General features: G+C 44.5%; 1 protein-coding gene across 5 annotated transcripts in view; it reads right to left on the bottom strand.

Annotated features, from left to right (window-relative positions):
• Window positions 1-24683, bottom strand: part of PRAS40 (Proline-rich Akt substrate 40 kDa) — a 73913-nt gene continuing 49230 nt past the window's right edge. For 2 of the 5 annotated variants that reach the window (XM_065224226.1, XM_065224227.1), the window contains 4 exons: window positions 19341-19541; window positions 18347-19283; window positions 18134-18279; window positions 1-2145 (listed from right to left, as the gene is read on the bottom strand). In XM_065224226.1, coding sequence (XP_065080298.1) covers window positions 2023-2145; window positions 18134-18279; window positions 18347-19283; window positions 19341-19541 — 1407 coding nt within the window. In that variant the 3' untranslated portion in view covers window positions 1-2022. The remainder of the gene's footprint in view (window positions 2146-18133; window positions 18280-18346; window positions 19284-19340; window positions 19542-24683) is intronic. The other 3 variants (XR_010517729.1, XR_010517730.1, XM_065224228.1) reach the window with 3 other exon arrangements.

Genomic DNA, 24683 nt, shown 5'->3' with positions numbered 1-24683 from the left:
GTTCTGGTTTTTGCATCCAAAAAAGACACTCTTTTCGACATTTTTGAAGGGGGTTTTTTTTTTGGAAAATCGCACAACACAGCTACAGCAATATGGTTATTTAGGTAGGTATAATTATTATTAGGTTTTAATTATTAATTTGTAGATCGTTCATCCTCTTTCAGGCTCCTCCTTTTATGTATTCTATGTTTGCTTTTGATATTCGTAGTGGTTGTTGTATGTCGTTAAATGGGAAGGCAGGTGTACCTATAGAAAGTATATGGGTGTACATGCGATTGTTTATGATTGCTGAATGAGCGAATAAATTTGTATTGCTGCGCTTTACAATCATTGGAGGACTTTAATATGCAGGCAGATGGATATAACAGGGAACATTTAGAAAATGAACTTAACCCGTACAGGGCGGGAAGAAGCAACAACTACTACTAGCAAATGCTTTTCTCTTCAACTGGGTCATTGTGATCCTTGTGGGCTTGTATTTTGCGTTTTACAATACTTATTAGGAGGTAGTTAAGGTAATAGAGGGGGTGGCGATATCGATAATTGTTTTTTCTCTTTCTTAAAACTACTAAGAAATGAATCGTGAAAATATGTTGGTTCTTTTGGGCGCCTTTTGGTTTTCATCAGCGCCGGATCGTGTGGTTTAACAAACATTAAATCGATTCGATACAACAGACTTTGAAAAAAGCACACTTGCGTGAAAAGGGACTGGTGTGAACCTTCCTGGTACTTGCCATGTGTACTGCTTTTCCTCTCACATTATTTCACGTTAACCAACCGGGGTCGTCTTGCTAATCACAAAAGAGGTCGTTCTACCACGGTTCAACAAAGCCATAGGAAAAATAGAGGCGCCTACGCTTGCAATTTAATAAGTATACATATATGAAAAATATAGCTCGGACTGTTGTTCAACTAGAACGGATTGAATGAGTGTGGGGAAATCTATCTTTTCATGGTGTATTTTCTTATCATCAAACGAAGCTCTCGACTCGACCCTACTAACTATCCACAATAGACACTATAGCGTATCTACCTCTTCCTACTGCATGTTCAGCCTATTGGTTAGATATAAAATCTCTAGCGCTTTTCTATTTTAGCGATTTATTCCTCTTTTCGAAAGCCACAATATCTAATTACCAGAACAGATCTTTTATCCGATCAAAACTGATTGCAACATTTCAGTACTCGACTTCCTATCTTCCCCTACTTGACTCTTGTAGTGTATAATCTTCAAAAAATAACATTCACCCGTATTCTCGTTTTCGTTCAAACTGTTTTTTCATACTAAATAAAAAAATTGTACGAAAACAATAATACGGATGATTATGTACTTCAAAATCAAGACAAAAAAAAAACAATAAACTCGACAGAACATCAATATCATTCGTTCAAAAAGTATAACTTTAGGTAGGTAGGTTTTCGGAACGCTAAACACGAAACAAGATGTAGAAAAGCTCGACTTCTGAGGCCAAGAAATAAACGTACAAAACAAAACAAAATCTACTCCCATGGGAAGTTCGTTCTCCAACTCTAGCTTACAGTTCGTTAAAATGTTGCATACAAATCATCGGAGTCAGGCTAGTGAGACTAACAATTTCATCAGCAGATGAACATCAAACTGCACCGAATCCGAGCTACAATCAATCAACTCGATTGACCATTGCATCCAAACCAAAAAAAAAAACTGCTGTTGTTGGTATTGAGTATGACTTACAAAACTACAAAGATGATTAAAAAAAACTATCTCCATTAAAAAAAAAAAAACATGTAACCAGCCTAGAAACGGTCAGAAAAGGCTGCGCGCGCGTAATGGATGTAGTAATAATAAATCCTTAATAAAAATAGAAAACACGAAATAGAAAATCGACAACATGCTTCACTTATCCCTAGATATCGACGTCTGACTTTCTTCCCATTTCTTCTTCTGCATTTGTTTTTTTTTTTCGACTTGAGGGGGTTCTACTACATGCCGGCTTATGGCATGCAGGACGTGCTACTACTCTACCTCCAACTTACAGTAGATTAGATCTGGGTGCTGAATCGTTGGATCTGCGGTCGCGGCAGATCACCAAACATCGTATCGCCGTGGACGCTCCTCGCCAGGGCCTTGATGCTGGCGGCAATGTCCACATTGTCCTCGGTCTGCTGGAAGGGTAACAAGAGGATGAGAGGGACATTTTTAGTATCCAGGTCATATAGTTATGGGTCTCGTATAGGGTAAAAAGAAAGAGTATGTTAGAGTCAACGCTCCTACAACTCGATTTCGACTAGCTCGATGTCGAGTTATAGAACCATAGTAAAAATGTATTTCATGACCACTTAAAGTCGGACAAAAATTCAGCATTTGTATAAGGGTGGCAACTGAATTTCCATGTTTTCCTGGTACAGTACTTGTTCGCTCACTAGGCTAAAAGCGCAGCCCAGATAGCGAATTCCACTCGCTAACTGGACTGGCTTGTCAAACGTCAAAAAACACTGAGGGGAGCTTCAATGGATTTTTTTTATCAACGTTAAAAACAATCATGTGCATTGAATTGATACAGTGTAAAGTTTTTCAATGTTATTTTCGCAGCATTCAATCTCGCTAGTTTAGAAAGCCTTAATGCTTTTGCTAATAACGCTTTTAAGTCGTGATTTCAGTATGAAATGAAAATAATTTCAAATTTATTTACATTATCACTTAATATTCCATTCAAATGCCCCTCACCAATCAACTAAATGTCAAATTAAATGTGACGTCTATTTTTGACGTATAACTGCTAACGAACGCCCAGTTAAAAAGCAACCCAGTAAAAGATCGCCCAGTTAGCGAACAAGTACTGTAAATAATTCGAAAATTTCCCGGTTTGAACAAAACTGAATTATTCCACCTATGGCGAAATCTGACCCTTCTTACTAATAAAGGGTGTTACGATCAAAAGTTGGTCAAACAAGAATGCGAACAGTTTTTGGGTCTTCTTCAGGTTCCGCTTGACGATAGGCCAATATTTTTCGACCTCTGGCGTGTTAGAAAGGTTCTGCACCACCTGCACGTTGTTGGCAGCATGCCACTCCATTACCTTTTCCGTAATGGCAGGATGCCAAATCCGTCCAAAACAGCCCGGAACAATCGTGTTGCTTCAGGAAAGGCAGCAGATGTTTTTCCAGACACTCACGTAAATTTCTTGGTTGACGGTCCCGGTCAGAGGTTGAAACAGTTGACGTTTTTTACTACACTCGCTTCGTTGTCGTGCGCGACAGTTTGTTTGTATTCGAACACTCATGCTCTACCGTCGTCTCTCTCACGCAACACGAGCGGTAGAATAACATTCGAGCTAAAAGAAAATTATCAAAATAGCTATCATATGACATGTGTGATTTCGTTGTAATTCCTCAATTTGGTGTAAATCAAACCATTTCTGATCAGAAATATTATTTCTAGGACATCATTACTTGCTATTTTCAGAATTCACACAAGTACAACATCAGCAGCTCTTAATATAAGAAAAACTAAAATACATACATACGTGACGGTCTTCGGCGACAGTGTCGTATGACAGAGCCTGTCATATTACATTTTAGTTTGGTACTGTACTATGATAGCTTGTTTTGCAAGTGTCGGAGGCAAAGGCAGTCAATTATCACAGAAAATGTGTCGACTACCGTGACCGCTTACAAGACTGGTCCCGGTTGCAAAGAAAATATCGCTTTTCAAGCCACAGGTACAGATAGCCTGCCAAATCAGATATTTCTTAGCGAACTTCGACAATTTAATATGCTCAATGTCTGCCACCTTTCCGCAGTGATCCGAACTGTCAAAACCATAGGATTTTTTATCTAGATTAACATAGTTTGTCCAGAATAGATCAGAAACGAACCAATTCATAACTTTTGCATGCGGGTTCATGGCTTTGCTAAATATTTCCCGCGAACACGGAGCCAGATGTCAGTAGTGTGCTTTGGTCAGAAATTTTAATGTTTTTACTATCGTCATTCATGTCGGTTGTCGGTGGGACAAGTGCAACGTATCAGGATATTCAAGAAGAATGGAGTCCAAGCTATGGTTGAGTTTGACAGAATTGAATCCGCCACCAGAGCCCGCGATGGCTGTCTTGGCACTACAAATTGGAAGAAGCCGTATCCAAGGATGAGCCCCGTTGCTACACAATCCAACCATATTCGGCAGAAGGCCCACCCCGTGTACAACGACCGTCAATCATTAGTCAACCATGGTCTTAAACCGGCCCTTCTGGGAGCCGACAGAGGAAATGGATTTGCACCGTATTTTTCACCGCTCGAGTTTCATCCGTCAGAAAACTGGAAACCAACACTGGCCGGAACACACGTCGGGCTGATGAAGGACGCACCGCTGACCCGAAACGGACCAGCTAACTTCATTCAACCGGCACAGCAACAGGGCGCAGTGATGATGGCCTACGGACTCGATAACAACACAGCCATCATCGATAAACTTGTGGAGATTGGCACACCCCTGGTTGCCACTGACATTCAGAGAGAGAGAGAGAGAGAGAGAGAGAGAGAGAGAGAGAGAGAGAGAGAGACGACTTTCGGAGGGAGAGGTAGAAAAAGTGAATCGCGAACGTGTCACTACGCGAAGAATTGAAGCGGAAATAAATACAAGTTAAATCGTTGATTTTGCGTTCGTTTATTCGGTCTTCCATATCCGTCCGTGTCTGTACACCACATTGGTGACCACGAGCGAAAAAAATCGCGTAAAAAACGGTCGATTATACCGTGTTTCGTACGTACGAAATTTTCGCGAAAATATCCTCGCCATCCTGTTTTTCTAATTCGAACCGAACCGGGAAAATGGCGACTGGACAGCAAGAGGAAAATCCGGCGGCTACAGCCTCCGTAGCTATCAAGCTGCCTGAGTTTTGGAAGAGCGATCCGGCTATGTGGTTCGCTCAAGCCGAAGCCCAGTTCATCCTGGCAGTAGTAACGCGTGATGCAACCAAATTTTACCACATAATCGCCAAAGTGGACCAGAGCGTGTTGTGCCACATCTCGGATTTGTTTGCAAATCCACCAGAAAACGACAAGTACCTGTCAATCAAGACCAGACTACTAAGCCGCTTCGAAATGTCAGCGCAAGCAAAAATGGAGAAATTGCTTAACTCCTGCGATTTAGGCGACATGAAGCCGACGCACCTACTGCACCCGGATGCAGGATTTGGCGGCTGGGCCTAATGTTGATGATGGATTGATGAAAATGTTGTTTTTGCAGCGGCTTCCTGCAAATGTCAAAACGGTGTTGATGATCCACGACGGCACACTGACCAAATTGGCTGAAATGGCAGATAAGATGGTGGAGTCTTCTTACACGCACCCGTCTGTAGCAGCAACTACTTCGCAACCAGCATTCCCTACCCAGGAGGATCTCGGCGAACAAATCGCCTATCTCACGGCGGAAATCCGGAAGCTCAAAGGCAATAACGAGAGAAGTCGATCGTCGTCCCGCGTACGACAGAGTGCTAATGAGCCAATTTGCTGGTACCACAAAAAGTACGGTGTAAACGCTCACCAGTGCCGCGAGCCGTGTCTTCAAAAATTCGCCAAAAAACTAGACAGCAGCCCATCTTTCACGGCGGGGGTGGGTATGAACAAGGAAAGCCGCCGCTTATCCGTTTTTGACAAAACCAACAACATTCGCTTCTTAATCGATACTGGATCGGATGTTTCTATCCTACCAGCTACCAGAAGAGACAAAACCAAGCCACCGATTCCGTTCCTGTTGCATGCAGCAAATAGCTCGAACATCAAAACTTTCGACACACGTTTCCTGTACGTGGATCTCGGACTCCGCAGGAGATTTTCCTGGAATTTCCTCGTCGCAGACGTTAGTACAGCTATTATCGGTGCAGACTTCCTGTCTTATTTCGGATTGATGGTGGATCTCAGACACCGTAGTATCATCGATGGGACAACAAAACTCAAGTCCACAGGTGGGATGGTAAATTCGCTTCTTCACGACGTCACAACAATCAGTTATGATCATCCGTCGACGTTGCGTGCAGAAGTTCGTCATGGTATTACTCATCACATAGTGACCAAAGGACCACCTACCACTTGTAAAGCGCGCCGGATGTCGCCAGACAAGCTGTCGCTCGCTAAGCAGGAATTTCAAACGATGATGGATCTTGGCATTTGTCGTCGTTCTAGCAGCAGTTGGGCCAGCCCGTTACATTGCGTGCCGAAAAAGTCTTTACAACTGCGCTTTGTTGGAGATTATAGCAAGCTAAACTATGGCACTGTTCCGGATAGGTATCCGGTCCCGCACATCCACGACTTGCTAAACGCCCTCCACGGTAAGTCAATATTCAGTACTATCGACCTTGAACGAGCTTACCATCAGAGGAAGAAGACGTACCAAAAACAGTCGTTATAACTCCATTTAGTCTATTCGAATTTACTAGGATGCAGTTTGACCTGTGTAATGCAGGTCAAACGTTCCAAAGATTCATGCATAGGCTTTTTGGAGACCTCGATTTTGATCGACGATATATGCGTTGCTTCGTCTTCAATTGAAGAGCACCATCAGCACATGCGAATAGTGTTCGACAGACTTCGATCAAATGGCGTTGTAATAAACTTACCTAAATGTAAATTCGCCCAACAAGAAGTCGAATTCATCGGTTACCTCATCGGAAGAGACGGCGTAAAACTGTTACCTAGTCGAGTGTCAGTGGTTTTAAATTTTCCTCGCCCAACGACAATCAAAGACCTTCGGCGATTCCTTGCACTTGTTAACGGGTACAAACGTTTCGTACGCCAAGCGACCGATATGCAGGCAGAATTAAGGTGTCTCATCACAGGTAACAAGAAAAACGATTCCAGGAAAATCGAATGGACCGAACCAACCATAGAAGCGTTTGAGAACAGTAAGAAAGCACTAGCAGAAGCAGCGTTACTATATTACCCAGATCCAGATAAACCTTTGGGGCTTCTAGTGGATGCTTCTAACACCGCGGCCGGAGCCATTCTGCAGCAATGTGTCAACGGGACTTGGCAGCCGTTAGGTTTTTATTCGGAGAAATTCACCCGGGCCAACGAAGCTATTCCACTTTTGGACGGGAGCTAATCACCTCTATTCTGTATTTCGTTTCGAACGAAACGAACTACAGAATAGGGGTGAATAGCTATGAAAGGAACTTCAGACATCTGTTAGAGGGCCATCGATTTACGATTTTTACCGATCATAACCCTCTAACGCATGCTATGACTTCGAATTCTGCTTTTCGTCTGCCCCACGAAGAGAGAGCATTACAGTACATTTCACAATTTACCACGGACATCAAATCCAGAGTAGATTAGTTCTCCATCTCCAATCGATTACAAAATCATTGCATTGGACCAGGACAATGACCGAGAACTCCATAAATTACTCAGCTCGACGAGTTCTTCGTTAAATCTGAAACAAGTTACCCTGCAGCTCTGTTCAAAACCACTTTATTGTGACGTCTCCGTAAATGGTTGCACTCGTCCGTACATACCAGAGCCGCATCGCCCCATGATTATGGAGCACTTCCACAACATTGCTCATCCTGGCATACGAGCAACTCGTAGGTTTTTGTCCAGTAGATTCGTTTGGCCAAAAATGAACAAAGATATCGCCGAGTTCGTGAGAAATTGTGTGGCTTGCCAAAAATCAAAGGTTCACCGTCATATCACCGCACCGCTGGCTTCGTTTGACTTGCCAATGTGTCGTTTCAACCACATCCACATCGATTTAGTTGGCCCTCTACCACCATCTAACGGTCACGTTTATCTTCTTACAATTGTAGATCGTTTCACCAGATGGCCCGAGGCTATTCCGTTGGAAGATATGACGGCACATACTGTGGCAACGGCACTCTACTCTCAGTGGATTTCACGATTTGGCTGTCCTGAGTACATCACATCGGATCAGGGACGTCAATTCAAATCAGAGTTGTTCAGGGAATTAGCATCTCTACTTGGAAGTAATCATACTCGAACAACCGCCTACCAACCACAAGCAAATGGGATGGTCGAACGCTTCCACCGTAAACTGAAGGAAGCCATCATGTGCGTAGACGCGAAGAAATGGTTCATTCGACTTCCTTCAATTTTGCTGGGTTTGAGAACCGCATACAAAGAGGACATGGATTGTTCTCCTGCTGAGTTGGTGTACGGGCAAACTTTACGTGTACCAGGAGAATTTTCCGAACCGCCGGAGCAGAATGCAAGTAGAGCAAATTTTTCGTCGGACCTTCGTCGTGCTCTGGACCAGATTAGACCGATCGAAGACATCACACCAAAGCAAAGTTTTTCGTAAGCAAGAGTTTGAAGGACTGTAGTGTTCGTTCGCTACGACGCTGTTAAGAAATCGCTCCAGAGGTCATACGACGGACCTTACCGTGTGATTGATCGTACGGACAAGTACATGGACGTAATGATCAACCAGAAACTTCAAAGAATATCGATCGATCGCATTAAGCCAGCACACACTAGTACGGCCATGCCGTCCGACTGTCCTGAAGGTAAAAAGACTTTAGTTACACCAACGGGCCACCGCGTTAGGTTCTTGGTGTAACTGGGGGGGGGGGGGGGGGGTGGGCACTGTGGAGATTGGCACACCCTTGGTTGCCACTGACATTCAGAGAGAGAGAGACGACTTCCGGAGGGAGAGGTAGAAAAAGTGAATCGCGAACGTGTCACGACGCGAAGAATTGAAGCGGAAATAAATACAAGTTAAATCGTCGATTTTGCGTTCGTTTATTCGGTCTTCCATATCCGTCCGTGTCTGTACACCACAAACTGTTCAATCTGTTCTGCCTGTACGGAAATGTTGTCAGGATAAAGTTCCTGAAGATCAAAGAGCATCCAGCACTTGAAGAACATTCCAATCGGAAATGATGGTAGCAAAATTCAGATTGCATTTTCCAAGCAGAACTACTTGTAAGAGTCCACTAACCCCTACACCCTGCCGTACAATTCGATCAGCTTCAAGGACTACAGCGTCTCCAAGAACAATTGCTTCCTTTCCCGAACAAGATTCTGCACTTTAATTCTCCACCCGGTATTGTCGTGATTCGACGACGCATTTTAGAATGCCTTTCTGGATGCTTCGAGAATAACCATCCGTACGAACCAAGAATATACCAATAACTGACTTCATATTTCAATGACGATTCTCTCCATTCACAACTCTCCTCAAAAGCAGTGTTGCCAGAGGTTTCTAATAAGTTGTATGTAGTACCTTCATTCCCTACATTCTTCCCTACCTCTACTCTATGGTTGATGCATTAATATTAGTATGACTATTTTTTATATATGTTTTCATTTATTTGTAATTAATTGAACTTGTACTCTCCAATTCTATTCGAAAATAGTGTATAACAGCATATCCTTAAATTTAGATGGTTTTCTTTGATTTTCTTCTTGATTTCCTCGGTGGATCGTCTTGAACTGAAGTGATTTGTCCCCAAATACTAGATTCTTCACCAACGGTAAGATCAGCAGTGGGACCTCCTTTGATATCGGCTGGTTCTGTTGGTGCACTGTCGAGTTCCGGAACCTTTTTGGCATCCTGTACGTTCCGGGAAATCTGAACACCACGTTCACTGCACACCATAATTTTGGCTCCGTCCCGGGCTATCACTGTATACTTTTCTGTTCCAAACGTTGGATCGCTCTTCAATCGCTTATAACGCTTTATTTTAACGCAAAGCGTGTGTCACAGAATAATAAGCTCAACAATAATCAAAGAACAAAAGTGCCAAAATAACTCTTCCTAGACATTGAATTTGTACGTCTCATTCGTCCGAATAGCTTCAATTGAATGTAGAAGCAATCATGCAACCCAGAGGCAATTCACTCAAATATGAGAACTAGGATAATGAAATGTGAGGCAAAATATTTTTATATTGGTCCGATCAAATTTGCCTAGCCTAATCCTACCTCAGTTTGCTACAATGCAATACTCATCTTCGGCGAACGTCTTCGCCCGGTCTTCCTGCTGATGCCGCTGACGATAGTGATGAGGGGCCCCTTAGCTTCCGTTGCACTGCTTTCACGCCGAAATACTGCACCATTCGATAGCGCGAGCATCTGAACTCAAGGTCACTTGAGAGGATCCTTTTACCGCCAACTTAGCTCATACACACATTTCTTCTTTCTTCTTCCACTTTCTTCTCTCGATACTCGCCAATCGTTTCCACTGCCTCTGCACAAATCCGATTCGAACCGGCTCTCCGAAAAACCTTTCCTTAGCCACTGCCTCTGCACAATTCCATTCCAAGCCAACTTGCCAATTCACTCCGAACACTTCTGGCTTTCCTGCATTTTATCAACTTTCCGTATGAGCAATAATCTTCTCAAGCATGCATACGATTGAGTTCTCTCTCGCAATCACCATTCTATTATTCCCCGAATAGACAATATCCTACGACTCGACACCAACACTGATTTTCCCTTTCAACCACACACGCACACAGACACGATGGAACACACTCGCTGCTTTACTTGCGTCGGTGGACGCAGCCATCAGGATTCCAATAGGAATGCTTTGTCATCTCTGTGGCAATGAGAGAGACTGTGGCATGGAGTGTTGAACGGCTACCTCTGATGATGTGACGGGCGATGCAATGTGTTGGTGTGATGTGCGGTGGGTTGGCAGTGCACAAAAGGCCCTGAAATAATGCTTTTTAGAATAATGTTGGATTCTACCGTAGAATGAAATTACCTCTGATGAGGGCCTTTATGTTTCGTCACAGTGTTTCGAGTCGTCCGGTACGCTTTTCTCGGTGCTCGATCCACGCTTGCTGCTACGGCAGTGACAATGGCGGGTCTTCCGATGATTTTGCCACGTATTGGGTTGAGACGGATGAATGCGATTTATTTGGCGTCTTGATTACCGTAATTTTCACCACACGTACTGAACGTATTTATCGCGTTCGTTGAATCGTTGACTGGCTGGAATTGCAGATGATATTTATGATTTTTCACCGTGTGCAACAATTATTCTCGTACAAACCAGATAGTCTGATGATCTCCTTCACAATTTTTCTGCCTTTGTCTCGTGTGTCCGGAAATGGTATGTCAAAGACGGGTTTCTGCACAAGTGAATTGCAGCCGAGCGAATGCGTGTTGCCAAGTGGATGAAGGTTTTCGCTCTTTTTGGCGAGCAGGGATGTGTATGCTTACACTCAAAAAATTCCACACGTCATCATCATGTGTCTCACACTTAATTTTGCGCATATTGTGAAACACATCCATTTCATGTGTGAATCTTATGCTATGAACCATGCCTGACACTATGGATTTGAATTGTGACACACTTGGATTCTATGTGCCTCATATGGTGATATCAATAGCTTTGCACACCATAGTTCAATATTCTACAATATTCTACTTTATCGAATTCTACTTTACCGACTCTAAAAATGAATCGACAAATATATAAACAAAACTGCCAGAGGCCAGAGCTTTCACATATATTTATATTGGGTCTGAGTTGGGATTCGATCATGGACTCTTGGGGTATGCTGCTGCCGGAGTCTTCGTTCGATCTCACTGTGCCACGGTTGTTCTCATATATGAGGCAGGTTGATAGGATAAAGTCACAACTCTTGTTGTCGATGTTTACCTTTCTGAGCAAGCAATTCACATCGTATTGAAATGCAAAACACTTTATATCCATCTGTTTTGAACAGTAGTGTGATTCAATGTGCAATACACTTGAATAGATAGTGAAAGACTTTCAACATTTCAAAGTTTGAAACACTATAAGTTAACGTGTATAACACATTGAACCAAGGTGAAATACAATTAAAGTAAATGTGATTGTGCATTAAGAAAATCAAGTGTTTAAACACTTCGATCAAACGTGTGAAATTTTTTGAGTGTACATCTCACGTTGCGTTTAGTGGTGGTAACGTTCTGCACAAGCGAAGTGCGGTGTAATAATATTAGGACAGTATCACCAACCACAATGTTGGATGCTTTTGCTCCTGTTTTATTGTCAGCATACTGTTTACTTTCTAGCTTAGAAAGAGCATCTTTTTGTCGTATATCATTGCGATCTAGTATTCCACGAGCCTCCCAGAGATGTGGGAACGTACCTCGGTATTTCCATTAGACTAATAACTCGAAAGGGGTAACTCCCAGTCGGGACAATGGTCTGACATTGTTGTACATATGAACGTATCTGTCCAACGCCGATCTCCAGTTAACTTTCTCGATTGTTGCTGCAGCCAATGCGTCTTTTATTCCTTTATTGTGTCTTTTGACAGCAACATTAGACTGGGCGCTCAGAGGAATTGATTTCCATATCTTAACACCTTTGTCCTCCCATGTCTTGATAAACCTTTCACTCTGAAATGGCAAACTATTGTCGCTCTGGACTGCTAAAGGGTATCCCCAGTTCTCGAAAATCCGATTCAGTGCCATATTTGTGGCTTCGGCATCAACTGTTTTCATTTCGATGACATGCAAGTACCGTGAATAGGAACCACTACCAAGAATTCGCCATACCCAAACTCATTGTCAGTCGATTTGTCGAAAAAATCGGTTTGTAGAATCTCCCAAGGACCTTGGGGGAGAGTTCTACAGTAGAGTGGAATCGGATAATTTTTTCGCGATAAGAGGAAACACGTTTCACACTGTTCGACGAATACTTCTGCCTGTTTGGCCACCAGAAATACTCGCGGAAAATGCGCTTGATTGTGGCAGCACCCATGCGGCCCTGATGAGCCGATTGTAATGCTTGGCGTCGGAGGCTAGTCGGAACAACTATTTTACAGTCTTTACATACATAGTTCGCTTGCCCTTCGATCGCACAAAGAACTGGGCGAATCGGCTACTGTTGCCATCCGGCGGTTCAAGGCCATGGAGCGGAAATTCAGCATCGATCCAGAACTACAGCATCATTACCAGCAGTTTATGACTGAGTATTTGACCCTCGGTCATTTGGAGAAGGTATCACCTAGCGAGGTTGCGGTTGCACCAGAGAAATCATTCTATCTTCCCCATCACGCCGTGTTGGAAGGTGGATAGTACGACGACAAAGTTGCGCGTCGTATTGGACGCCTCGAGCAAGGGTGGTTCCGGGTGTCGTGATTCGACGACGCATTTTAGAATGCCTTTCTGGATGCTTCGAGAATAACCATCCGTACGAACCAAGAATAGACCAATAACTGACTTGATATTTCAATGACGATTCTCTCCATTCACAACTCTCCTCAAAAGCAGTGATGCCAGAGGTTTCTAATAAGTTGTATCTAGTACCTTCATTCCCTAAATGTATGTCCTAAGATCTGCTGCTGACTGCATTCACCACCACGCAAGTGCGAGTGTTCCCGCTGAAATCGAAACGTTCCTCCTCCCGGATTGGTTGAGTTCCCGAGCGTAGCCCTGGCGGTGATCGCCATCATGAAGTGTAACCACAGCGCGATCGATCCCAAAGGCACAAAATTCCCGTTCATTATGAAGCTGTGCTTCTCCTCGTCCAAGACGATGAACGGTGCGTGAAGTAACGAGAACATCGAAAACGTGGACATGGACATAGCACCAGCACCTGGCAACCCAATGTCGGCAGCGGCCGCGACAGTCTTCGCCGACAGCGTCCGGTGGTGTGACGCCCATTTCGGTGACGGGCGACTGTTTCAAATCCGAACACGATGAACCAATGCAAAATGGAGTCCATGTCCTTAGAAGGCAAAAGCAAAAGCAACGAAGAGACCTGGTGGAGATTCACAGTTGCGTTTTGAAAAGAAAAAAAAAATGATTATAGGGGAATTTACGTATTCTCGTCAATCTAAGCAGCGTCCGCACTTCTATTAGCATTTTCACAGCGTCACGCACATATATGACGTGTCTGTTTGTTTCAATTCATCTGCTGTTTGCTTCTCTATCCATTCCAATCGACAGAATTCTTCAAAACTGTTTGAACGCTCTAAACTTTTCAGGTGAGTGTGACTATTGTCGGCAGCCTCTTTTTCTTCGGCAACCTTCCCATTAGAACTGCGTGTTAACCAGCTGTTCTATTATCGGCAACTCGAAATCAGCCCCATTTTGAAGTACGTATGCTTCATTTGAAGAAAAATCTGGCATAACAGGATTGCTCGGTCCTACAAATATAATCAGATTGAAGCTGAAAGACTAAAGAATCGTTTGGATACATTCAGGGAAGTGTGTTGATGGTAAAACATAGTGAAATTAACGTTTCAATTTTGGTTGCCGAAGCCGACATTTACCCTATGTATTGTGGCAACATCAATAACAAATTTTAGTGTTACCAGTAATCAGAAAAATTGTAACCATGGGTGCCAAACAGTGCCAATGACTGTGCCCAAGCTTAGTTTTGGTACACTGTGCAGAGTGACCAACCCCAATGATTCCAATAGCTTCTCGTAACCTGCTTGCACTTGGCTGCTCCTAAAGGCTTGGTTAACAGGTCTGCTTCCATCTTGTCCGTTGGGCAATATGGGATGGTTCCCCAACAAGATCCTTCACAAAACAGTATTTTGTGTCAATGTGTTTTGACTTTCAAGTGGTCCTATCAGCAACGGAAAGAGCAATACAACTCAGGTTGCCTTCGTTGACCAGCACAGGTAACTTCAGTTTCTCGCCAAAGTCGTCCATTTATTTGCGAATTTGCGTACTGCCCATAATCGCATATCAGTTCCATATGGATAGGAAATCAAGCAAAGATGGGACTGCTTGCGATTATAGATAGTGTAGTTCTTGAAGATATTCCGCAGGAGCAATGTATTCTGCTTCAGTGCTTGATAACGAAACTTCAGTCTGTTTGCTACATCTCCAGTTGATCAGTCCAGCGCATAGCTTGAAAATGTACCCGGTATTTGATTTCCGGTCGTCGACTTCGCCAGCCCAATCTGCGTCAGCAAAGCATTCTAGTTTGAAGTGTTTTGTGCATCCCAAATGTGCCCTTGAGATATCGCAAAACTCTTTTAGCTTCGTTCCAGTCGGCTATATTGGTTTCGATACCCGCCTTCCAAGAACAGAGGTTGAAATCGCCACTTGAGTTCCAGATTTTTCAACCAACTTCCTCTCGTGCTGGAAGTTAGCTAAAGTCATCTCCATCCGGAAGCCTGGGAAAGATCCGTCATCTCCTTTAAGTTACCGACCTATCAGCATTCTCCCGGGTTATCTAAAAGCTGTTCGAAAGGGCAGTCTACTACCGGCTCCTAGCATCAGCTGATGAAAACAACTTGTTGCTCGAAGAACAGTTTGGCTTCCGTAAAGGTCGCTCGACTGTTCACCAGCTGACTCTGGTGACAAACCCGGAGAACTTTGAGATTTGAGCTTAATTGATTTTGTAAACAAACACGTCAATCGCCGATTTCTCGCGAACATTCCGAGTCTCTCTGAATGGCATCACACCGGATGCCTTCAACATCGGTCCGGGTGTTCCACAGGGAACCCATCTTGTTCAACCTGTTCACCTCCGATATGCCGGCTCTCCCTGATGGTGGATCGTTGTCCCTGTCCGCAGATGACACATCCATCATCTATAAGGGAAAGGGTCATCGGAGCACTGACCGCCAAACTTCAGAGAGGACTGGATGTCCTGTCTGATAATTTCAACAACTGGAAAATCCGTATAAACGTGGTGAAGACCCAGGTCATCATATTTCTTCATTCCAAATCTCCCACAATTGTTCCGTCTGACAATAATAAGATCAACTTAAACGGCACAGTGGTGGAATGGTCCGAAGAGGTAGTCTACCTCGCCCTTACACTCGACAGCAAGCTACTTTTCAGGGAACACGATGACAAAACGAAAACAGAATGTAACATCCTGATTGTAGTAGGTGTTTCATTCGCAATGGCCAGCATCAACAATCCCTCCTGCGCCCCCAAATTCATTGAATCTGACTCTGTCGATGTATCCTCTGGTCGATCCTCCGGTACCAAATTACCCATTTTGTCATATTGTGCCGGAGCTTTTTTGACGTCCTGAACGTGCCGCGTGTATTGTACACCACCTTTGCTCAGAACAATCAGCTTAGCCCCATCTTTTGCGACAACTGTGAAGGGTTCCGAAGAAAAAGTAGGATCCGTCTTCGTTTTCTTTTGTTGCATGATAAGTACCACGTCTCCTACGTCAACTTCCGATTGTTTGGCTCCTCGTCTTGCATCTGCGTATCTTTTGCTAATCAGTTTAGCCTCTGCGTCTCGCTCTCGGATGTCGATTCGATCCAATGCCGGCTCCCTGCAGTGCCAAAGACGTATTGTGATTATGCGTATACTGATTCAACGCCCATCTCCAGTTCTTCCCCTTTAATTTCGCCGCCGCCATCGCTTTTGTTATTCCGGAGTTCTGTCTTTCCACTGCACCGTTGGTTTGAGGACTCAAGGGAATTGCCTTACGAACCTTCACTCCTTTTTCTTCCCAGAAGGAAACAAAAGCGGAGCTTTGAAAAGGCGGTCCGTTATCGCTTTGGAGTACGAGTGGAAGTCCCCATCGTTGGAAAACGTCACACAAAGCCGCATTTGTGTGAGCCGCGTCAGTCTGCTTCATCTCCACTACCGACAAGTAACGTGAATAAATATCCACGATCACCAAGAATTCCCCTGTTCCAAATCCCGGGATCGAAAGGAAGTCGATCTGAATAATTTCCCAGGGATTTTCGGGCATCTCTCTAGGCGATAGCGATTGAGGTGGGCCTTTCCGAGACAGCAGAGCACAGGTTTCGCAAGACTTCACGAATTTTTCTACTTCCTTTGCCATGCCAGGCCACCAGAAGAATTCCCTCATGATCCGTTTCATATTCACCTCCCCTATGTGTCCTCCGTGTGCTGACGACATAGCTTTGCGCCTCAAAGAGCCAGGTAAAATAACCCTGTCACCCCAGGACATACAAATTTCTTCTTTGCGCTTCGAATCTTCGTAAGTTCTCTGGCCATATGTCTGACTTCACTGCTTCGCGTATTTCCCGGATCTCACTATCATTTTCCGAGCATGATTCGATATCATCCCAGGTTATTTCTAAGACTCCGGCCTCCAGTGCGTAAAGCAAATTTCCAGAATCTTCCTCGTCAAATGGAAGTGCTTCTTGTGCTTCGTTTATCAACCTGGACAGTGCGTCGTTTAGTTTTCCAGTAACTCTTTCAATCGTAAAATCGAATGATTGTAGGCGAAGCGCCCAGGATTCTGCTCGTTTTCCCAATCGATGTTGACTGTTGAAAATAAATTCATTTGCCTCTGCATCTGTTCTGATTACAAAAGTTCGTCCCAATAAATAAAAGGAAAAACGTTCCGCCCCCCAAACTACTGCCAACGCTTCTTTTTGGGTTTGTGGATACTTCCGCTCCGTGGTCGTTAGCGCTTTCGAGGCACATGCAACCACGCGAGGTTTTCCAGAGTTGTTCCACTGCTCGTACTATAGGGCCAAGGGTTTTAATTTCTTTCAGGGCCGAATTTCTCTGGCAGTCGAGTATGGTATGCCAATGTGGGAGAGATGGCGCCAAATGCCATCACCTTAAACTCCAAATGATCCAGAACAGGATCCTTAGGATGATCCTAAAAAGTCCTCCACGGACGCGAAATTCGGAGGTCCAGCGCCTGGCTGGTCTTCAGACTCTAGAAGAGCAAAGAACGGTCTTCTTGGAAAGGTTCAGAGACACCTGACTGAGAACAGATCTTCAGATCATACGTGTTCTAGCACGTTAGGTTAAGTTATATTCGTAGTTAGGTAGGTTACCGCATTTTTCAATTCAAAGGGGTGTTCTGTAAACATAAAATAAACATAATTTTACTACTACTACTACTAGGGTAGGTGTACCAGTTATGGTTATACGTTCCTATTATGGTGTGTTCCAATTATGGCCTATGGGAATTCCATAGGCCATAACTGGAACACACCATAATAGGAACGTATGGTCATAACTGGTACACCTACCCTATATGTATATAGAACGCAAAATTGTTAAGGTGGCACGCTTGCCCCACCAGACCCTAAGTGTCCAGATCCGTATGCATGATTTCGTCTGCTTCTTGGATTGCTTCGGAAAAGTACTCCAGCAGGAGCTACATTTTTCAACCCCAAGCCAAAGTTAGGATTTCTTCAGCAGCAGATAGGTACCTATGAGAATGTTCAAAGGAAGACCCCCAAAGGAGGTCATAAATGTAGTAGCATACACCCACCTCTTCGAAATCCTCCTCGTTCATTCGGAACTGCGTCATCAGCTGCGGTATCGTGATTGGAAGACTTTTAGCGATCGAACTGTTCTGACGACCTTTCTGGCTTGATGGTATGCACATACCGTCCTCGTTGTTATTGCGGGTGGATTCTGGGGAGGCAAAAAAAAACGAAATCAGTCAGAAACGTGGCACCTAGGTTGGGGATTCTCAGCTCACCATCGAATTCAAGTTCCTCCTCGTCCGACAGCGTATTCGAGAGCGGAGAGTGATCGTTCTCCATGCCGTCGATGTCGAACAAGCAGTCCGTCTCGTAAGAGGCTACCCGATGCTGCTGCTGCTGCTGCTGCATCGTCAACGAATTTGTACTGGAATGTTGCATCATTGTCGTTGTTGGCTGCTGCGGTTGTTGTCTATTGATGGCACCTCGGGAATTGTTATAACTAACGATATTGTTATTGTTGTTGTTGTTGATGTGGTTATTGGCGTTGTTGTAACTAAGGTTTGCTCTGTTTAGGATTCGGCCGTTCAGTCTTGCGTTGGCAGACGACGAAAACGGAGACTGCTCGACCATTGAGGAGGAAGATGATGGAGTAATGGGTTGCTGCCGGTTGTTGGTCGTAGGGCCATTCGCAGTTGTCATCGGTGGACTATTACCGGTGGACATTGGCAGATATTCAGGTGTAGGCGGGGGTGTCTCCAGCTGACTGTTGGCGCTCGAGTCGTTCAGATTGGTTCCATTGCTGTTGGAAACCGGTCCGGCCGTCGTCATCGCAACAGTTTGCTGCCCACCGTTGTTGCTACTGCTGCTGGTGCTGTTGCTGCGTACCAGCAGTAGTTCATCAGGTACTTGGTTGTTTGCTGCTGCTAGCTTGGCCAGGATCATGCAGTCCTGTTCGCCACGTTCCCGTTTTACCTTGAGGACGGCGAATTCCTGCTCGGTGAAACGCTGAATGCGCTCGTTGGCGGCCTCCGTTTCCCGCTCCATGTAGGCACGAAGCCGTTGCATAAACTGGTTATCACTTTTTGCTTTGCTGAGCAGCTTGCGCTTCTCGATCAAGTCGCTGTAGCTTAGGCTGGATCCGTTCAGGACGATACCGAACGCGGGGGAGTAGTTGCCTCCGGCCATGCGGGCACTCAGTTGTTCCTCGTTCGTCTGAAAATGGGTTTGGAAGTTTTAGTCAAAGTCATAAAGAGATTCGTGGAGCGTTACCATCAGTGACGAATTGATCAAACAGGTGATCATGGCGGAGGCATTGGCATCGGTGTTCGCATCATCAGCCATGTGCCGGGCAAAGACGAAACTTTCACAGTACCGGCACTGGCTCAGGTCCCATTCGTCGAAGATGCGTTCCTTCCGCAGTAGCCCGTCGAACTGGACCTGGACATTGAAGCACCGGACGGGGCCAAGGGCCTGCAATCAAGAGGAAACGGGAGGTCAGTCATACAGGGCACGTTACTGCTAATCGGTATGGACAACAGGCAGTACAACTAGTCGGCTGATAGGGGTAAATTGCAAAAATCAATCAATGAATTTCTCTAAGTTGTACACACAGCAAGGGGTCATCATTACATGGTCAATGAGCACGGCGGCGCAGAACCGGAGATTGCTGGTGCCGGCGGCATACGAATTGATAGGGTAAATAACGGCGGCCAAACAGCGCAGTACTATGCATCGACTCGCGGTTGGGGGGCGCAAATGGGGATGGCAGATGGTAGCTGTATGCGCGAAAGAGTGGGGAAGATAAACACGAAGCTCTGTTTGTATGTTTTCAAGAGGTTTGAATTTCTTTTACTTCGACTTTATATAATGGAAAAAAGAAAGAGAATCTTTATGATGCAGTACAGAATGAATGCTGTTTTTTGTTTGCATGCATGCATGCGAAGCAAAGGGATATAGGCAGGTACCCATACCACGCCTCGAGTTAATCGGTTTCGAATATCATCAGAGCTGTTTGTTCCATTATTGCAGTGTTTGTTGATGGTTAAAAGGCTTCTTATTTCATTCTTGAAATCGACAACTTTGGAGACATGATTTATTGTGATACTATTTGTCTGTTGATGTAAATTATGAACTACAAAAACGCTATCACAAATATATTAAAATTATGATCGGTTGTAGCTCCACAAATCACCATAATAAATAAAAAAAAAAACTGAAGAAGAGAAATAATGGATAAAAGCCGGGACCGGTTTATTTTCGTTCCGAAGTGGTGCTTCATTGCAGTTTTTATTTTCATTGTTTTCCTACGCAACTCTTTTGTATTTCTGCTGACTAGTGCAACCCTAACCCTCAACACCTTTGGTGCCCTTGTTGACAGAGTTGACTTTCTTTGACAATTGTGAGTAAATTTAGGACATTGTGCTATTTTAGAATGCCAAAAGACTCAATTCTCAATTAAAATTAATACGCAACGCATGAACTTGAAAACAAACTTTGTCTAAACTTTTCCTTTTGGTTCAAGGCAATGGAGTTCAACACTATATATCGTCCAATTATTTATCCCCTTCTCATCCTCATTAATCACCGTGCGTTACGGCTCGTATACGATTCATCCGCGGGGCATCCGTCCAGTTATTTATAGATTTATAGAGTGATGATGATATTTTCTACTGCCTACACATCTTCAGCTCTACTGCACGTGGTGGCGGCAAAGACAGTGCGGTGGTGATTACCACCATCCCCTCCACTCACCCGACGAAAACCGTTGTTGACAATTTGTTGGTTTTGGAGGTGTTTTGGAGCAAAGCAGCTTCCGTGAACCGTAGGTGTGACCCCACTCTCGATAGAATTAATTAACTTAAGGCGATGACCTTGACACATGCATGCGGATGAACGCGTTTAACGGCATTGTAGTTACAACAAACGTAATTAAATTTAAAACTAATTAAAAGAAGACAATTTGAGCAATCACACATTAAGTATATTCTTCTTTTTAGCTATCACGACCCAACTGGAACTTTAAGTATGTTCTCAAACCTATGCCTGCTACTATGATACTACCTACGCTATTGAATTTAAAAACTTAGGGAAGGGTTTTGGTTCAAGACTGAAATCAAAGTAGTCGTTGGATTACCTGACCTGGTCACTCCTGTTATTTTTCGCTGTCATTTCAATTCAAGAGCTCGATGTGAGCAATTCAAGTTTGCTTTAATAAAACATTCTTTTGTTCGTTAAGTCTCGGCCTGTTAATTATTGCCCCGTCCTGTCCACGTAGTTCCTTCAGGTTATGGGCTCGTCTACAAAGGAAGGCTCCGGAATTCCGCAGTTGAATGGAACGAACTTCGAGAATTGGCGGTTTCGAGTTCAACTGTACCTGGATGCGGCAGAAGTTTCGGACGTATTAACCAAGCCAGTTCCCGGTGAATCGGACCAGAGAAGGGCGAAGTGTTTGCAGACAGATCGGAAAGCGAAGTCCTTGCTAGTTGGATTCCTTTCTGATGAATGTCTAGGCATAGTACGGGGCAAGGAGACTGCTCGAGAAATGTGGAAGGCACTGGAAGATACATATGCGAAGAAGTCTGTAGCAAATCAGACCCTGTTGCAAAGCAGTTGGCCAAGCTTCCTATGAAAGAAGGAACTTCGATGCGGCATCATTTTCAACAGTTCGACGATAATATCAAATCGGCAAGCGCGAAGCTCGAAGAGAACGACATGGTATCGCAATTATTTCTCACCCATCCCGATAGCTACGATAGAATATCAACGAGAACGACCTCAAATTGGAGACTGTGAAACAGCGGTTACTGGCTGAAGAATCCAAGCGGTCTGATAGGATGGAAGATTCGAGCGAAGACAAGGCAGCAGCGTTTGTTGGAGGCAGAAATAAGAAGCAACGAAAGTTCAACGGAAAGTGTCATCGATGTGGCAAAACTGGCCACATGATGAAAGATTGTCGTGTCAAGAAGACCGATGGTAACGTCAACGCAGTGGTTGGAAGCAAAGCAGTTTCGTTCATGGTGAACCAGAAGCAACCGAAGGTGCACAACAAGCGAACCATCTTCTACGTGGACTCCGGATGTAGCGACCATCTGGTTAACAGTTTAGATTGCATGCAGTCGGTCCGGAAGCTCAAACAACCTTTCGTTATTGATGTGGCCAAAGATGGTGTGTCGATTGTTGGGAAATATGAAAGCTAAGTCGAGGGGATTTCCAAAGAAGGTCTTCTGTTCCAGATGAAAAATGTAATTTTCGTACCAGAGCTGCGAGGCAACCTGCTTTCTGTCAAGAAGATGTCCCAAGCCGGGATTGACGTGTTGTTCACAAGCCGCGGCGGAAAACATCAGGCGCTGATGAAGCAAGGTGATGCAGTGATCGGTATGGCACAGTTGCGAGGAAATCTCTACGAGTTGGAGTTTGATCTGGACGTGGTAGGACCTACAGCAAATCTCTGCGCAGCGGAGGTCAGCAATCTCTGGCATCGTCGTTTGGGTCACGCCAATCAGACCACGATGATTACGTTAGTTCGACACAATATGGTGGAAGGTCTTGGCCCAAAAGTTGATTCAATTCGATTCTGTAATACATGTGTAATTGGAAAGCAGTGCAGAGAACCCTTCAACGGAACTCGATTGCTAGAGCGGATACATTCGGATGAGAGCGGACCAATCGATCCACCGGCTTGGGATGGTTCAAGATATGTTGTCTCCTTTATAGATGACTACAGCCATTTTACGAATTCGTCGGCCGAACAAGAAGCAGTAGCTGTTATCGAAAGCGAAACCGAAGATGAAGTCGATCCGGATACGCAAAGCACCGTTGATCTGGATGAAGAACCAACCGAAGAAGCTCCATCCGAAAACCCTGGGGCGCTCCCTTCACAACATAGAGGTGATGACTATTCAGAGTCTGACACTAGGCGCAGTGAACGGGAGCGCAGGCTCCCAGGTAAGTTACTTGACTTCTTTACTGGGTTTAGAGCAACATCTGCTGGTAAAATTTCAACTCTCCCAGATTCCCCGGAATCGTACGCCGAAATCGAAGATCGACAGCTCTGGATGACCGCAGTTAGAGACGAGTTAAAATCTCTTGAGGAGAATAAGGTGTGGACGACGGTGGGATGCCCTGCCGGTGTCAAGCCCTTGCAGTCGATGTGGGTCTTTTGCGTGAAAGAGGATGAAGAAGGAAACCATGTGCGATGCAATGCAAGACTGGTAGTCAAAGGTTTCTTGCAGAAGGCTGGCCTGGACTACAATGAAACATATGCGCCCGTTGCGAAGTTGACGACGATTAGAATTGTGCTGGCCGTAGGCGTACAAAGGGGATTCCAATTCATGGGGAGCTACAAGAGAGAATCTTCATGGCTGTTCCGGAATGGCGTCAAGGCAGACACTGGGCTTGTGTGCCAGCTACAGAAATCGTTGTATGGTCTGAAGCAGTCTCCTCGTTGTTGGAACGAAAAATTCAATCAAGCGCTGCTGAAGCTAGGTTTCACACGTTCCAAGCACGATTATTGCCTATACACCCGTATCGACAAGAGGGGGAAAGACGTTGTTTTCATCGTGCTGTATGTTGATGATCTCCTGATAGCAGATATGCAGCTGACCACCATAATGAAGCTGAAACGCGAACTGTCGGCGATGTTTGAAATGACCGATTGTGGAGAGTTGACTCACTTTCTTTGGATGAAGATACGGTACGATCAACAAAATGGTACAATGATGCTGTCTCAAGAAACCAGCCTGGAAAAGATCTTGCAAAAGTTCGGCATGGCGGAGTGCAATGCAACAAGGACTGAAAATGTAGAAAGGATTGAAATTGGATCGCCAAGTGGCCGAAGGTGTTCAAGAACCGTGCGGTGGGAAGCCTGATGTAAGTGATGATGTCCACAAGGCCGGACATTTGCTTTCCTATCGGATATCTGGGGAGATTCCTACTTCAACCTGAACAACAACATTGGACAGCTCTGAAACGGGTTGTACGATACATAGAAGGATCGATGACGTTTACTCGAGACAATCAAGCGGCGCCACTCATCGGGTTTGCTGATTCAGACTGGGCCACCGATACTGACGACCGGAAATCAGTAAGCGGATTTGAGCCTGCTTTCCCACGTTCTGTCGATCCTTTTTCTAGCATGAGAAAAAATCCGTAGTGAATATCCCCATGTATACCCCATTGCTCGAGGCTATTTATCAAAAATGGTAACAAGTGTTCCGTCAGAGAGCCACACATAATCGATATCGGCTCAATGCAAAACGCATGACTCAAATAGCTTTCTTGGGCTCCCTCTCGGATGAGTTTTGGGATATCCAGGGGGTAAGTCACTCTGCCACCTTGTGTTTGTGCTTATTGTGTTTCATGTGTGTTTTTGAGTGTCTGTAGGTGTTTCTGGGTGCTTCATCGTATTGACGGAGTTGTCAAAACTTCTACAGAAATAAATAAATTTAATGGCAACCATATCCTCAATCATAACATAAAGCTGAAAACAGACAGATCCCCCTGCGATTCCTTTGCTGTTGTTTGTTTAAAGAAATAACACTAACACAACCGGCGGGAGGATTATTTGGAGCTAAAATTACCGCAGCCCAGAGCACCCATTTCATCATAATGAAA

Source organism: Ochlerotatus camptorhynchus, unplaced genomic scaffold (genome assembly GCF_037179485.1).
Source record: "Ochlerotatus camptorhynchus isolate MF236.1 unplaced genomic scaffold, CSIRO-AGI_Acam_v1.1 ptg000209l, whole genome shotgun sequence".
Lineage (NCBI taxonomy): Eukaryota > Metazoa > Arthropoda > Insecta > Diptera > Culicidae > Ochlerotatus > Ochlerotatus camptorhynchus.
Note: the sequence above shows the minus strand (reverse complement) of the source record. Positions and strands in the feature narration are given on the sequence as shown.